Source organism: Prionailurus bengalensis, chromosome A3 (assembly GCF_016509475.1).
Source record: "Prionailurus bengalensis isolate Pbe53 chromosome A3, Fcat_Pben_1.1_paternal_pri, whole genome shotgun sequence".
NCBI classification, from domain to species: domain Eukaryota; kingdom Metazoa; phylum Chordata; class Mammalia; order Carnivora; family Felidae; genus Prionailurus; species Prionailurus bengalensis.
The window spans coordinates 108,841,742-108,857,135 of NC_057354.1; the positions used below are offsets into that span (position 1 = coordinate 108,841,742).

General features: G+C 38.1%; 1 protein-coding gene and 1 non-coding gene across 4 annotated transcripts in view; one reads left to right on the top strand and one right to left on the bottom strand.

Moving 5' to 3' along the window:
* Nucleotides 1-15,394, top strand: part of SOS1 (SOS Ras/Rac guanine nucleotide exchange factor 1) — a 150,309-nt gene that overhangs the window by 58,789 nt on the left and 76,126 nt on the right. For all 3 annotated transcript variants that reach the window (XM_043604113.1, XM_043604115.1, XM_043604114.1), the window contains exon 2: nt 12,885-13,010. In XM_043604113.1, coding sequence (XP_043460048.1) covers nt 12,885-13,010 — 126 coding nt within the window. The remainder of the gene's footprint in view (nt 1-12,884; nt 13,011-15,394) is intronic.
* Nucleotides 4,838-4,946, bottom strand: LOC122467371. The gene has a single exon (XR_006292914.1). It is a non-coding gene; the product is annotated as a U6 spliceosomal RNA (small nuclear RNA).

Genomic DNA, 15,394 nt, shown 5'->3' on the forward strand with positions numbered 1-15,394 from the left:
CCATCGACTGTGTGGCTTATAAACAACAGAAATGTATTTCTCACAGTTCTGGAGGTTGGGGACTCCAAAAATCAAGGCACTGGCAGATTTGGTTACTGGTAAGGACCTGTAACCTGGTGCATAGATAGCTATTTTTTGTCTGCATCCTCACATGGTGTGAGGGGGCCAGAGAGCTCTCTGTTTCTTATTTATTATTTATTATTACTTTTTATTTCTTTCCTTTGGGGAGTACTGTTCTAATATATCTTTCTCTCCCCACCCCCATTTTCTTAATTTGGATGCTTAGCCCATTCATTTTCATTCTTTCTTTACTTCTAATATAAACATTTAAGGCTTTAAGTTTCCTTGTAATACTGCTTCAGCCACAACCCACATTTAAAAAAGTAAACCTTTTACTTTAGAATAATTTTATATTTACAGAAAAGTTGCGAACATAATACAGAAAATTCCTGTATACCCCTTACCTAATTTCCCCTTATTAATGCCATATGTCACTGTAGTACATATGTCACAACTAAGAAATCAACATTATTTGTACGTTATCATTTACTGAATTTCATATCTTATTCACATTTTGCCCGTATGCCCCAGTGTCCTTTTTACAACTTTAGGATCCCACCCAGGATACCACATTACATTTAGTCATCTTGTCTCCCTAGCCTCCTCTGGTCTAAGACAGTTTCTCAGACTTTCCTTGTTCTTGATGACTTTGAGAAGTACTGGTCAGGTTTTTTGCAGTATACACCTCAATTTGGATTTGTCCATTGCTTTTCTCATGGTTAGACTGAGTTCATAGGTTTTTGGTAGGAAAACTACAGAGGTCAAGTGCTATTTTTTCCCAAAGGATATCAAAGGCATGTGTTATAAATATGACTTCTCAGGGGCGCCTGGGTGGCGCAGTCGGTTAAGCGTCCGACTTCAGCCAGGTCACAATCTCGCGGTCCGGGAGTTCGAGCCCCGCGTCGGGCTCTGGGCTGATGGCTCAGAGCCTGGAGGCTGTTTCCGATGCTGTGTCTCCCTCTCTCTCTGCCCCTCCCCCATTCGTGCTCTGTCTCTCTCTGTCCCAAAAATAAATAAACGTTGAAAAAAAAAATTAAAAAAAAAAAAAAGAAAAAAAAATAAATATGACTTCTCATTTTTTTTTAAATTTTTTTTTTCAATGTTTATTTAATTTTGGAACAGAGAGAGACAGAGCATGAACAGGGGAGGGGCAGAGAGAGAGGGAGACACAGAATCGGAAACAGGCTCCAGGCTCTGAGCCATCAGCCCAGAGCCCGACGCGGGGCTCGAACTCACAGACCGCAAGATCGTGACCTGGCTGAAGTCGGACGCTTAACCGACTGCGCCACCCAGGCGCCCCTGACTTCTCATTTTTGACGTAACCTTGATCACTTGGCCAGGGTAGTGTTTGTTAACTGTATCCATTATAAAGTTTCTCCCTCTCCCCCTTCTTTTACATATTCTATGGAAATGGACTATAACTGAAGAGAACAGTATTAAGTACCCCTCCCCTAACTTGCTTCAGAAGAATATGGAAAATGTAGGGGAGGGCGTAATTTTATAGGTGTGTGTGTGTGTGTGTGTGTGTGTGTGTGTGTGTGTGTCAAATGTGTGTGTGTGTGTGTTCTATATATATGTGTGTGTGTGTGTGTGTGTGTATGTATGTATGTATGGAAAGAGACAATCTCTCTTTAGAACATAAATACATATTTATGTTTCATATATCTATCTGTATCAGTATGGCCGCATAGATGTTTGTTTATTTTGTACTTTGGGTTTGGGTTATAATCCAGTACTATATTACTTATTTTCTTGCTCAAATTGTTCTAGCTTTAACCATTGGGAGCTCTTTAATGTTGGTTCCTGTATTGCTTTCCCTTTCATTCTTTTCTGCTCCTCCCACTCCCCCCTATGATTTTTTTTTTTTTACATACCCTACCCTTTTGTTTTTTGAGCACTTCTTTTTTTTTAATTTTTTTTTTTAATGTTTATTTCTGAGACAGAGAGAGACAGAGTATGAGTGGGGGAGGGACAGAGAGAGAGGGAGACGCAGACTCAGAAGCAGGCTCCAGGCTCTGAGCTGTCAGCACAGAGCCCGACGCGGGGCTAGAACTCACAAACCATGAGATCATGACCTGAGCTGAAGTCAGACACTCAACCGACTGAGACACCCAGGCGCCCCAACACTTCTTTACTTTCTAGCACTACAGCATGCTTTAGGCTCAATTTGTTTATTCCCTTCTCTGACCTAGAATCAGGCATGTTGCCAAGGAACCCTGCTTTCTCTTTTGGAGAATGGTGTTGGAAACCAGGACCAGGGCACTGGATGTGCTCATTGTTACTAAGGTATATGTACCTTTAGGTCCTCTCAGTGGACTGAACTAGGAAATACATGTATTTCATAGTATGTACATAGGTACATACTTTAGGTACATAATGGTAACATGGGCATATTGTTTTATTTTTGTCATTCTACTTAAGAACATTTGACTTTAGTGCCTATTTTTAAGCCTCATTTTAGGTAGTGGACAGAGTAGGGAACCTAGTTGAAGGTAACCTTGTGATAGTGGTATCTTGTCTTTTTACAAAAAGGTCTTTTTACCAAGACCCTTTTTAAGACAAAAATAGTCCTCAAGGCACTATGGTTTGTTTCCAAAGTCCCATAACTGAATTGTTTAGAATGTAGAATAAAATTTCCCTTAACACCAAGTATATTAAGTGTAGTTTAATTTTTTTTAGCATGGCCTACAGAAATCTTTTATTTTCTATCTCTTGCCCACCTCAATTCTTACCACCTCCCCATGCTTCCTAATATTCTAATCATACAAAACTGCTTGACATTTCCTAACCTGCAATACATACTCTCATATCTCTTTGTGTTTACCTGTAGTATTCCTTCTAGATTGCCCTTCTCTTTGATTCACTCAGACAATTTTCATTCAGTTTTCAAAAGTCAGCTCAGGTTGTAGATCTTCTATCAATCCCCCCTTAACTGGTCCAGATATATTTAGGACATTAGGAGTCCTTTCTTCTTCTTCTTCTTCTTCTTCTTCTTCTTCTTCTTCTTCTTCTTCTTCTTCTTTGTAAGTTTATTTTTGAGAGAGGGAGAGCGAGAGCATGAGTGGGGGAGGGCAGAGAGAGAGAGAGAGAGAGAGAGAGAGAATCCAAACAGGCTCCACGTGTCAGGCTCGAACTCATGAACCGTGAGATCATGGCGTAAGCTAAAATCAGGAGTCATACCCTTAATGCACTGAACCACCCAGGTGCCCCTAGGAGTTCTTTCTTCTATGTTAATATTTCTCGAAGTGTGATTTCAGGACCGCTTGCAAGAATCGCCTGAGACAGGGGCGCCTGGGTGGCTCAGTTGGTTAAGCGTCCAACTCCGGCTCAGATCATGATCTCACAGCTCATGAGTTTGAGCCCCATGTCGGGCTCTGTGCTGACAGCTCAGAGCCTGGAGCCTACTTCAGATTCTGTGTCTCCCTCTCTGTCTGCTCCTAACCCACTAGCATTCTGTCTCTGTCTCTCTCAAAAATAAATAAATATTAAAAAAAAAAAAAAAAAAAGAATCTCCTGAGACACTCCTGAGGTATTGTTAAAAACACAGACCTTGGGGCCCATCCCCAGACCATGGCAAAGGGAATAGTTGGAGTGGGGTGGATTTGCGTTGTTGATAGTCTCTGTAGGTGATGTGCAATATTTTTATGTCCCATTCCGGTGTTTTTAAAGAGTCTTTTTTTTAAATGTTTACTTTTGGGGGGTGGGGGGCATGCATGCAAGTCGGGGAGGAGCAGATAGAGGGAGACCAAGGAACCCAAGCAGGCTCCACACTGACAGCAGAGAGGCAGCCCAGTGCAGGGCTCGAACTCACCCATATTTAAATGAAGAAATTTAAATGTACACGAAGTAGACAGAACGAATATTCATGTGCTCATTACCTAGAGTTAAGAGGTATCTGGATTTTGTCACATTTACTTCATCTACCTTTTTATTTTTCTCTGAAGTATTTGAAAGCAAGTTGAGTTCACCAGAGGTCATTTTTCCCTTACATAACTTCAATGCCACTATCACAGTTATCAAAATTAACAGCAGTTTGTTGGTTCCATCTAATAATACCAGTCAAAATTCAGATTTGTTCATTTGTCTGAAAAGTGTCAGTTTTGCAGTTGGTTTATTGGAATCAAGGTCTTCATATTAAATGTAGTTGTTATGTCTCTTAAATTTCTTTAATATACAGATCCTCCTCTTCCAGTTGACTTATTGCAGGAACTGAATCAGTTGTCCTGCAAGATGTTCAACATTTTGGAGTTCTCTGTTTATTTCCTTGGGGTAATATCTAACTTTTCTTATATCTGTCATAGTTGCTATAAATGGAAGTCAGCTTTAGAAGCTTGATTAGATTTATTTTTAGCTTTTTTGGCAAGAATACTTCACAGGTGGTGCTGTGGCTTCACACTGCATCAAGTCTGGCCCCAATTTTAGTGACGTTAACTAAGATTGATCAGGGGATTCAGGAGGTAATAGCCTGAGCCCTACTTAAAAAGATCATCTCTTTATGTAGTGGTTTCTTTCATCTGTTGGTAATTAGTGTCTGAATTTATGTTGTTCAAGTCGCGAATGGGTGGTTTTCTAACTGTGTTCCTTTTACATTTGTTACCTGGAATCCTTCTATAAGGAACAATTCATCAATGCCAGTTGTTTGGTTTATCCCAGAGTATAGTATAGTTCAGACAGGAAAAGAAGGATGTGTATTAATTCTTTCAGGATAAAGACTTGGTGCCCCACTTATTTCCAATTTGGTATTTTTTGAAACCTCCTTTTGACCTCATTGGTTTTTGTAGATTCAATGTATTTCACGAATTTGCATGTCATCCTCGTGCGGGGGCCATGCTAATCTTCTTTGTATCATTTCGATTTTTGGTATATATGCTGCCTGAAGCAAGCACAGATTCAGTGTGTTTCACTTAGTTGCAGTTGATTTGGTTTTTGAGGTAGCCCTTTGCCTTTTCATAAGATTCCTGTGTTGTTTTGTTACGTTTTGTTTTGTTTGTTATGGCCCATTCATCTGAGAGCTTCCTTGCTTTCTGGTACAATAATACATCCCAGGCTTATATTTTCATTTACAATTTAGATTGAATTAAGAGTTAAATGTGTATGTGTTTTAAAAATTCTGTGCATATCTCCTACTATAGTTGGAAATTTCTTCATATAATATGAGATAGAATTTTTTAGTAACAATATTTACTATAATTTAAAGTTTTTGCTGTATGTTAGCTGTATCATTTTTTTCATTGCTTTCATTTTTAAAATTTAATTACATTACAATTTAAGTTATCTTCATTATTTTTGCATATGCATATTTTTGGCCATAGTAGTGGTCTAAAGCTTCTTCTACAGTGTTCACAGGTTCTCAGATATTTTGTTTATTTTTGCTCACATGACAAAATATGTGATAAGTAGTCTTAAATAATTTTTACTTATTTCAGTCAATTTATTGTAACCATTTTCATCTAACATTAGTAAAGGGGAAGAATCTTGGAAATTGGGACTAAGTTACTTGTAAATATTCTTTAAATAAGTCCTTTTTACTTCCTGTAGTTATGACAGCTAGTAAGTTAATAAGTAAATATATCTCTATGGTAAATACCCAGTAGTTAGGTTGTTTTGCTACTTGAGTATTTGAAACACTGTTTGGGTAAATAATTCTCCACAACCAAAAAAATAAAATACAATAAAAATTTCAAAACCACTTAAAAAAAAAACAGTTTCAGTTTTATTTCACTACATGTAATACAAAAATCTTAAATTGAGGTGTTAAACTGAATTTCTTCTCTTTTCTGCAAAATATTATCCTATTCTAATATTTCCTATCCTGGTTAAGTTAGTGGTTCTGATTGTTGCCCCCATTCTCCTCCAAAATAGTTATCCAAACACACCTCCTCACTTTCCCACCTCCCACGGTTTCTCCCTCTGTTCAGGCATCCACGGTTTCTTTTTCCAGACCTTGCAGCATCCTTCCAATTAGTTTTGCTTCCTTCAACCTCATCTTCCTTTAACTCATTCTTCATACTGATACCAGAAAGATTCTTAAGCAAAGGGATCTAATTATGTCAATGTCTTGCTTAAAACCTTTCAATTATTTTCTACTTCCCCGGTCACTTCCCCACTTCTTAGCATTCCACACAAGCCTGCCCTTTCCAGGCTTAGCTGTCCTCACATTTTGTCTTGGCCTCTGTAATTTTTTATATGCTAGCTTTTTTAGTAACTTATGTGCTGCCCTTAACACCTTCGTTCTCTGTGCACCGGTTCAAGTGTGTTTTACTTGATACTTACTTCTGATAATCCTCACACACCATTCAGCAAGGGTCACTCTTTTTTTGAGGGGGGGGGGGTTGTCACTCTGCCTTAAATATAACTCCATTTTAGCCTCATCACACTATGTTAATTAAGTCAGTTGCGTATATTGACTGTGTGAGCTGAACTCTTTGTGTCCTCTTTGTGTCTCCAGCAAATAAGAGCTTAGGAAAGGGGTGCCTGGGTAGCTCCTCCGTTAAGCATGTGACTCTTGATTTCGACTGAGGTCATATCTCACCGTTCGAGGGATCGAGCCCTGTGCTGGGCTCTGTGCCGACAGCCGACAGCGTGGGGCCTGCTTGGGATTCTGTCTCTCTGCTTCTGCATTCTCCCTCTCTTAAAATAAATAAACTTAAAAAAAAAAAAAAGCTCACGAAATTAAAAAGATTGTTACATATACGGACCTAAAGGCTAATTAACAGACTCCAAGAAATGAGAAAATATTTTTAGTCAATTTTATTTCTAGAAAAGATTTAAGTTCTCTGATTTATTTTTATCTCCTTTAATTTTTTTAAAGGTTTTGCTTTGATTTTTAAATCTATGAATGAGGGAAAATGAGGACCTGAAACATCAGATGTTGGCTAAATAATCATTGTAACATTGCAAAGAAGTTTAACAATACAAATCTTTATTATTTGCTATGATAAAGGTTTTGAGGATACAAGTTTTACTTTATATTCTCCTGTTATATTTATAAATACAAGTAGCAGATCTGGGCTCAAGATATGACAAAATACACTCTAGAAGCCTTTCTAATTCTTCAGAGAGCCATTAGCTAGAAAAGGCTATTAAAAATTCATCAGAATTCAACATAGTGTTTTCTGGCAGTTTACCCAAGGGGCTGCTGAGTACACTTAGAGAACTCAAGTCTCAACCTAGGATTTGATACAGACCTGATCCTTGTTTTTTTCAGATTCCACAAAATCTGGCAATAAGAGCCAACAAAGTTGCTTCTGAATCTATTGGAAACCAGTAGAGACCAAACGAACCATCAAGAGAGATACAGGCAGTCCTTAAAGAAGGTTTAAAATTCAATGTGGCATCTTTAGTTGAATATGATGATTATACCCTAAAAGAATTCTTGTCATGATCATGTGACATTCTTATTCACGACTATGATTAATTAATTCTTCAGTGAAGTTCTTGCATTTGCTTTACTTAAGTTACCTAAAGTAATTTTGTAAGTATGTGAGGTTTTTGATATCAGTAAATAGAAGTATAAAATATAATATTTTTGAAAACTGTATATAAGGGAAAACCCACATCTAATTTATAAACCCAATCCTAAGTGCTTATTATAACTACACACACACACACACACACCCTTAATGAATATCAGCTGTAGATGACTTCTGAAGACTGTCGTAAGATTGGCAGTGTAACCTATTCTGTATGGTCTTGAATAATTTGGATCATTTGATCTATTAAATACCTTTCAGTACCACTTAAATGGAATAGAACACTTTAGCTGTAATACTATCTCATAGAAAAGAAGTGTTTTTTATTCTGTCTGTATAGGAAATGTAATACTACTTCTGTCTGCTCATTAAAGAAATCGCTTAATAGCATCTTCCTTAAAAGAATAAAGAGAAAAGTCTGTATTTCAGAAATTGGTGTTCTGCTTGTCTTGAAGTATTTACCATCGTCCATGCTTTTCAGCCAGAGATTTTGAAGTATTCTTTTTGTTTTTAAGGAAGTAAAATAATTTATTAGTCTCTTGTACGAAGGAACCTTTTGATCCTAATTTGACAGGTTTAATATATGATGAAGGTTAATATTCAGAAACTTAGAAGAACAGTTGGCATTATGCATTATTTCTGTTTAGGCCTAATTCTTTGTGTTATTTATTTACCTAATAGGTTTTATTTGGATATTAATAACCATCAATAAATAAAACTATTTGAATTTAAATTTCTAAAATTTTATGCATCATGCTAGGTGTTAAACTTGGCCAGCATTTGGATTATATGTGCCTGAATTGTAAGCAGTATCAAGTTTGTTTGTCTAAAGCATAGCATTTTACCACTGTGGTTATATACAGTTCATATGATTCTACAAAATAAACATCTATTTTAGTTTTGTCTTTGTACGTTGAACGGTTTCTGCTTTAAGGGTTTATGCTCCTGAAATCATCTAGCCTTACCACTATCCCTTTTCAACCTTAATTCCAAGAATGAAATATTTTATCCCTCTCACCCCTGCAACACCAAGGCTTTGAGTGAGTATACTCTGAATGTCAGGGATTGAGAGTGAAATGCTAAGAGAATATGATTCTATAGATAGATGAAGAAGGCCCTGCCCAGTAGGATCATCGACATCAAGCAGACAAGGGAACATGTAATTTTAATTCATTAAGACAAACTGGTAACAAAAATGTGGTATCTAGTACAAGCATTAGCAGAGTATAAGGCCCATATAAGCAGGAACTGTTTTTGGCTTAGCTCTATGTATCCAATACCAACAAAGTCTGATATTTATAATGGGGTCAGTAAGTCATTTAAATGAATGACATTAATTCTGCCTTAGAGAGAGGCAAGAAACAAGGAAGTCTTCCCAAATGAGACGAGATCTGGGTTTTGAAAGTCAAACAGGTAGATGAGAGCGTGAATGACAGGCATGGAGGACAGTGTGAGTGAAACTGCATGCCATGTTTTAGCGAACTACAAATGGTTTGAATTGCTGCTTCAGCTTAAAGTGTAAATTGAAGAGCAGCTGGAGAGGGACCTATATTAATGAAGAATTATGTTTCCATGGTTTCTTTGAAAAACAACATTTTTAAAAAATAATCTGATTAATTTACACGTTCCTGAACACTTTCTAAAATGTGTTTCTGTGTACCTATACCTCAAAAGTCTTTGATATTTTAAAAAATTAATTAAAATGATTGCTGATTAAATATGTTCTTTTTCATTTTTTTCATTTTTTTATTTTTTAAGTAAGCTCCATGCCCACTGCGGGGCCTGAACGCACGACGCTGAGATCAAGAGTCACATGCTGTACTGCCTGAGCCAGCCAGGCGCCCCAGTATTTTCATTTTAATATTTATTATCTCCAGCATTTTAGCTATATGTTGGATTTTTAGTAAATTTGTAATTTATAAATTTTACTTTATTTGTAATTTTGAATGAGTAAAATGATTTTACCTTTTCAGATGATAGAGATTTATAGTGCTGCATTTGCATTTATTACATGACAATGTTTATTGAAGTGTGACAGCATACATCAAGCCATGTGTTCTCTGGAAGCCCGTTATGTGAATAGATACAGTTTGTGGGCATTCTCTCTGTACTGATGGAGCTACTAGCACACTCCTCAGACTCCAGATTCGACAGTCAAGGGTTTAGTGGAAAGAACTATATGGCCCAGACACCAGAAGGCCCAGGTTCGGTATTTACAGCATTGCTAGTTAACTGCAGGATCATGGGCATCTCCTTTTTCTCATTTGCTAAATAGAGGCACTGAGTTAAATGACTTCTCAAGTCCCTTTTATTTCTAAAATTCCTCGGTTTTATAAATCTATAGCTATAGTTTATATGATGCTGGAGCCTTGGACAGAAATGTAACCCCAATTATAGTTACATTTTCCAGTACTACATCTTAGTGAAAACAGGGGCTTCTATATTGTCTTTTTCTAAAATATATTTCCATTTGTTAAACTGAGTTCTATGTGTGACATATAATTTTTCTTTGTTTTTTCAAGTGCTGTTTAAAAAATTTTATTTACTTTTAAGTAATGTCTACACTCAACTTGGGCTTGAACCTACAACCCAGAGATTGCATGCTCTATCAACTGAGCCAGCCAGGCACCCTGAGATATAGTTTTTCTTATTAAACTTTTATAGTAAGTTCCTTTTTCTCACTAAGTTATATTAGAGATTTTGGTAGGATAGATGGAGATAATCTAACAAGTGATTTGAAGTGTGTGTCTAAAACTCAGGAGGCAGGGGCGCCTGGGTGGCTCCGTGGGTTAAGCATCCGACTTCGGCTGAGGTCATGATCTCACTGCTCGTTCTGTGCTGACAGCTCTGGGAGCCTGCTTCAGATTCTGTCTCCGTCTCTCTGTGCCTCCCTTGCTTGTGCTTGCTCTCGTGTGCACTCTCTTCCTCTCTCTCTCTCTCTCTCTCTCTCTCTCTCTCTAAAGTATAAAATAAAATATTTAAAAAAAAAATTAAAACTCAGGAGAGAAGTCAGAACTAGGGGTAGATTTGAAGTTGTCTGCATTGGTTGTAGTTTAAAATGTGGAGGTAAAGATTACTTGGGGGAAAGAACAGAAGAAAAGAGCAGACAGAAAAGGCTAGAATCCACAGTTAAGAGGTGGAGGAAGCTAAGGAACTCCACAAGAAAATGGAAAAGGAGCAAAGAAATAGGAGAAGTAGGACAGGTTGTGTCACTGGTCAGAAAAGAGAATTAAAAAATGAAAAGACTTGGGGCACCTGGGTGGCTCGGTCGGTTAATCGTCTAACCCTTGATTTCAGCTCAGGTCATGATCTCACAGTTGTGAGATCAAGCCCCATGTCGGGCTCTACACTGACAGCACAGAGCCTGCTTGGGATTCTGTCTCTTTCTCCTCTCTCTCTGCCCCTTCCCCATGCCACCCACGCCCCATGCTCTCTCTCAAAATAAATAAACTTAAAAAAAAAAAATGAAAAGACTAGACTGAGAGTCCCTCAAGAAAAGCCCACTATGTGGTGTTAGGATTCACTGATAAATGAAGATAAGTTGGTTATGAAGCTAAAGGGTATCTGACAAGACAATTTAAGCCAAATGGGTGCATGCAATTCAATCAATAAAAATACAATTTTGTAAGCAGAATCAGACCTGAACAAACCGATGGCTACCAGAGGGAAGGGGGCTCTGGGGATGGGCTAAATGGGTGAAGGGGAATGGGAGATACAGACTTCTGGTTGTGGAATGAATAATCATGGGATTATTAACAGAATAGTCCATGATATTGTGTTAGTATTGCATGATGACAGACAGTAACTACATTTGTGGTGAGCATAGCATAAGGCAGAGAGAAGTCGAGTCACTGTTGTTGACCTAAAACTGTTGTAACGTTATGTGTCACCTGTACTCAAATAAATAAATAAATAAATAAATAAATAAATAAATAAATAAAACTTTTTATCAAATTCCATCTTAAAAACAAAAAGGTGGTTTAATGTTGTTATGTGCTGAAGGGAAGTAAGTTTACAAGGTCCATTAGCTACACACATCAGAGTGTGATGGCATGGCAAATAGTAAGCCCAGAGCTGAGAAACACAAATTCTGGGGTTCTAAGTCCAAACGTTATCCGTTATTTTAACTGCACAACCATTCAGTCATCTAACAGGGTGAAGAGATTTATAAACAGATTAATCACAATCAGATTGCTAATTGCTATACTGAATAAGACCGGAAATGATCGGGCAAGGGATTTAAGCCTTTTGCGGCTTAGTTTCTTCACTTATAAAATAATAATAAATTGCTTTAAACCTCATACTTGATGTAGCATTCCCCCCACAGTTCTGAATTGTGATTGCCTCTAAAATATTTTTCCTTAAAAAGTGTTTTAAATTCATGTGTACAGATATATACATATCTATGTATTTTTAACACACGGTCCAGAAATTGATAATATAGTACACTGTATATAAAAATGTACCCCCACACTAAGGCTGTCATACCCTGTTCGATAATGAGGTGTAATAGGACAGATCATACTACATGCTCTTGGCCAGCGAGTATTGTGCACTTTTCTCCCAAGAGGGCTCTGCCCTTTGGAGAGTTGACTATATTTTAAAACCTATATTGTTTGTTTCCTGGAACTGATTTTTCTGCCATTTGTTAAAAGGAATAGTTGTGACCCATAGTGAGTGGCAAAGGATGCACGTAAAGGCTAGCATGCTGGCAATTAAAATGTAAATTTTACAGAGGCCAGTGGCCTGATGGGCCTCCAACCAAATGGTTGAGGAAAATGAAGGTAAAGATGATTAGGCATTTATGAATGAGTGACTACCAAGTTATCTTCATAAAGCAGAGACAGTCACAGATTGTCAAAAGTACCCATTTTGTGTCCTTTGGTATAGGGTGATTTTGTGTTCAACAAACATTTATCAAGTTTGTATTCTGTGCCCTGCACAGTGCTAGGTGCTAGTGTTACACTGGTGAATAAGAGAAATCCTTCTTGGATTTTATCATTTAGGAGGAAAGGTAGAGTTCAAACAAGGGCCAGAGACCCATGGGAGGTCAATTTTGCCCAAGCAGTATGTTGAGTAAATGTTCTGGTTCTGGATGAAAACCATAGCCTCTCCCTCCTTCTCTGCATTCCCATGTCTCAGGGTAACTGTGGTTTAAAGAAAAAAATATATTGAAATCTGCAGTTAGGTATCTGAACCTCCAGGAGCATGTTAATAAGCATGTATGGTATTGTGGCTGGGGAGAGAGTGAGAACGAACTTCTGGGTCATCACATTTAAATCTGTACTTGCAATTCAGACCATGTGTTTGAGTATAAACCTACATTTTAATTACTTTGCTTTTTGTTTATAGGTCCAGGGGCAAGTTCATCCTACTCTTGAGTCTAGTGATGATGCTCTTCAGTATGTTGAAGAATTAATTTTGCAGTTATTAAATATGCTATGCCAAGCTCAGCCCCGAAGTGCTTCAGATGTAGAGGTATGATAAATTTTGCCTTGTATTTGCTTTATACACACACACACACACACACACACACACACACACACTCACACTGTGTACTTGTTGCAGTGTCAGTGAAAGTGTTCTGAAATGAACTTTTGTTGGCCTCAAAACACTGCCTTTATTTTAAGTTTATTTATTTTGAGAGAGACAGAGACAGCGTGAGAAGGGGAGGGACAGAGAGAAAGGGCAAGAGGGAGAGAATCCCAAGCAGGCCCCTCATTGCCAGCGCAGAGCCCAATGCGGGGCTCGAACTCATGAACCTGTGAGATCATGACCTGAGCTGAAACCAAGAGTCGGATGCTTAACCAACTGAGCTACCCAGGCACCCCTGAACACTACTCCTTGATACTAGAATTTTACACACACACACGCACACACACACACACACAGTTTTAAGAGTGGAATATGTTCAAATGTTTCTTTTGTTTTTAAAGCCCACTGTCATTTAAAAACATTTTGGGGCACCTGGGTGGCTCAGTCGGTTGAGCGTCCGACTTCAGCTCAGGTCATGATCTCACAGTCTGTGAGTTCGAGCCCTGTGTCAGGCTCTGTGCTGACAGCTCAGAGCCTGGAGCCTTCTTTGGATTCTGTGTCTCCCTCTCTCACTGCCCCTCCCCTGCTCATGCTGTGTCTCTCTCTGTCTCAAAAATAAATAAAAACATTTAGTTATTAATCTGTTGGTCTTCAGTTTTTACATGTATTTTAGATAGTAAGTGAACTCCTTCCCACCAATTGGAAGGGAAAGAAACATGTAAAAACCTAGGAAGTTCTGCAGTCTACTACAGCAGTGACCTGGCCCCTGTCTTTTTTAGGGCTTAAAGTTTGGTGGAGATACAGGAATAATGGCAATAACAGGATGTGATCCACTGTGCATAAAAGTTTTGAGGGACACCATAAAAGGGACAAACTAATACCACAGGCCTTGGGGCTTAGGGATTAGCTTCCCAGAAGAGGCATCTGAAGAAGTCAAAAGTCTGAGAAGAAAAGAAAGAAGGTTTGAAGTTCTAACTGTAGAAAATGGGAGATAGAGCTGGAAATATAAAAGTTGTCTAACAACGATTAAGAACATTTGACTTTAATGACCTTGAATGTATACTAGTACAAATCTTTGAGTTTCTCTGACATTTCTTTTGCAGTACTCAAATGTGGGCACAAGAAAGATAGTTGGGTTGAATGGAATTTCACCATAGACATACAGTAGAATAGTAGGACAAGGAAGTGGTGGAAATTGGTAATAACAGGGCTTTACAACCTTTCAAGACACAACACACATAGAATGTAACAAAGATTTTATCTCAAACGGTGGCTGGGTAGGAGGTATATCTGTCTACCCCAGGCCCTACCCTGTCCCCCGGGGGATGAGGGATTGATAATATAGGCATATCTAATGAGAAACTTCTGAAAAGAGCATCAGAGAACCTAAACTGGATAGGAGAAAAAGTGACATATAATAATGGCTGATATTTAAGTGCTTGCTGTAATATTGTGTACTGTTCTAAATAGTTCCGTGCTTTATATTTTATTTAAAGTTTTTTAATAACCCCATGAAGATGGTGCTGTTTTCTTCTCTTACTAGAATGTAAGCTCCAAGGTTATTTTTCTTGTTTACTGCCAAATTCCTAGCATCTAGAACAATGTCTGGCACTGAGAATGCACTCAGGAAATAACATGTTGAATGAATAAATGTGGAAACTGAAGCACAGAGAGGTTAGATAAATTGCCCTTGCCCAAGGTCACAGCTAATAAGTAGTGAAGTCAAGACTGTAGCCCAGAAAGTCTAAGCTTTTTGGATGTACATTACAACTCAAGCATCCTGCCAGGAGAGGACAAGTAGATTGGAAAAACATGGAGGGAATTAGGGTATTGGATTTCCCAATAAAGTTAAGAACTGATAACACTAGAATACCTGAGTGAGAGAATTAAAAGAATAGATTGGGATCAGAGACAAAGCTGTTGGAATTTAAGATTTCCTCAGTAACACAGTTACAAAGCGGGATGTGGCCATGTGATGGTGGCTGGGGTAGAAAGTCTCCAAGATGAGGTATTCAAAGAATTAAGAGGCCAGGGTATTTCATGTGTCCTTAAGGTAGACAGTAAGGTCACACAGGATCATGACAAGATTTTACATGATCCAGAAACAGCTTGGGGAATGGAAAAGATGCTAAATTTACCTTCATGCAGGTTTTGGGACAAGGGCGGTTTTTGCTCTCGAAGTCTTCAGGGGAGTTCCAGATTTCAGCTGAGGCAAAGAGATATTTGAAAACATTGAACTACAGAGGTTGTAGATGTAGAAAAGATTGTATACAGTGGAATAGTAATTCACTTTGATTTCTTAAGTAATTTAAAGAAGGTTTCATACA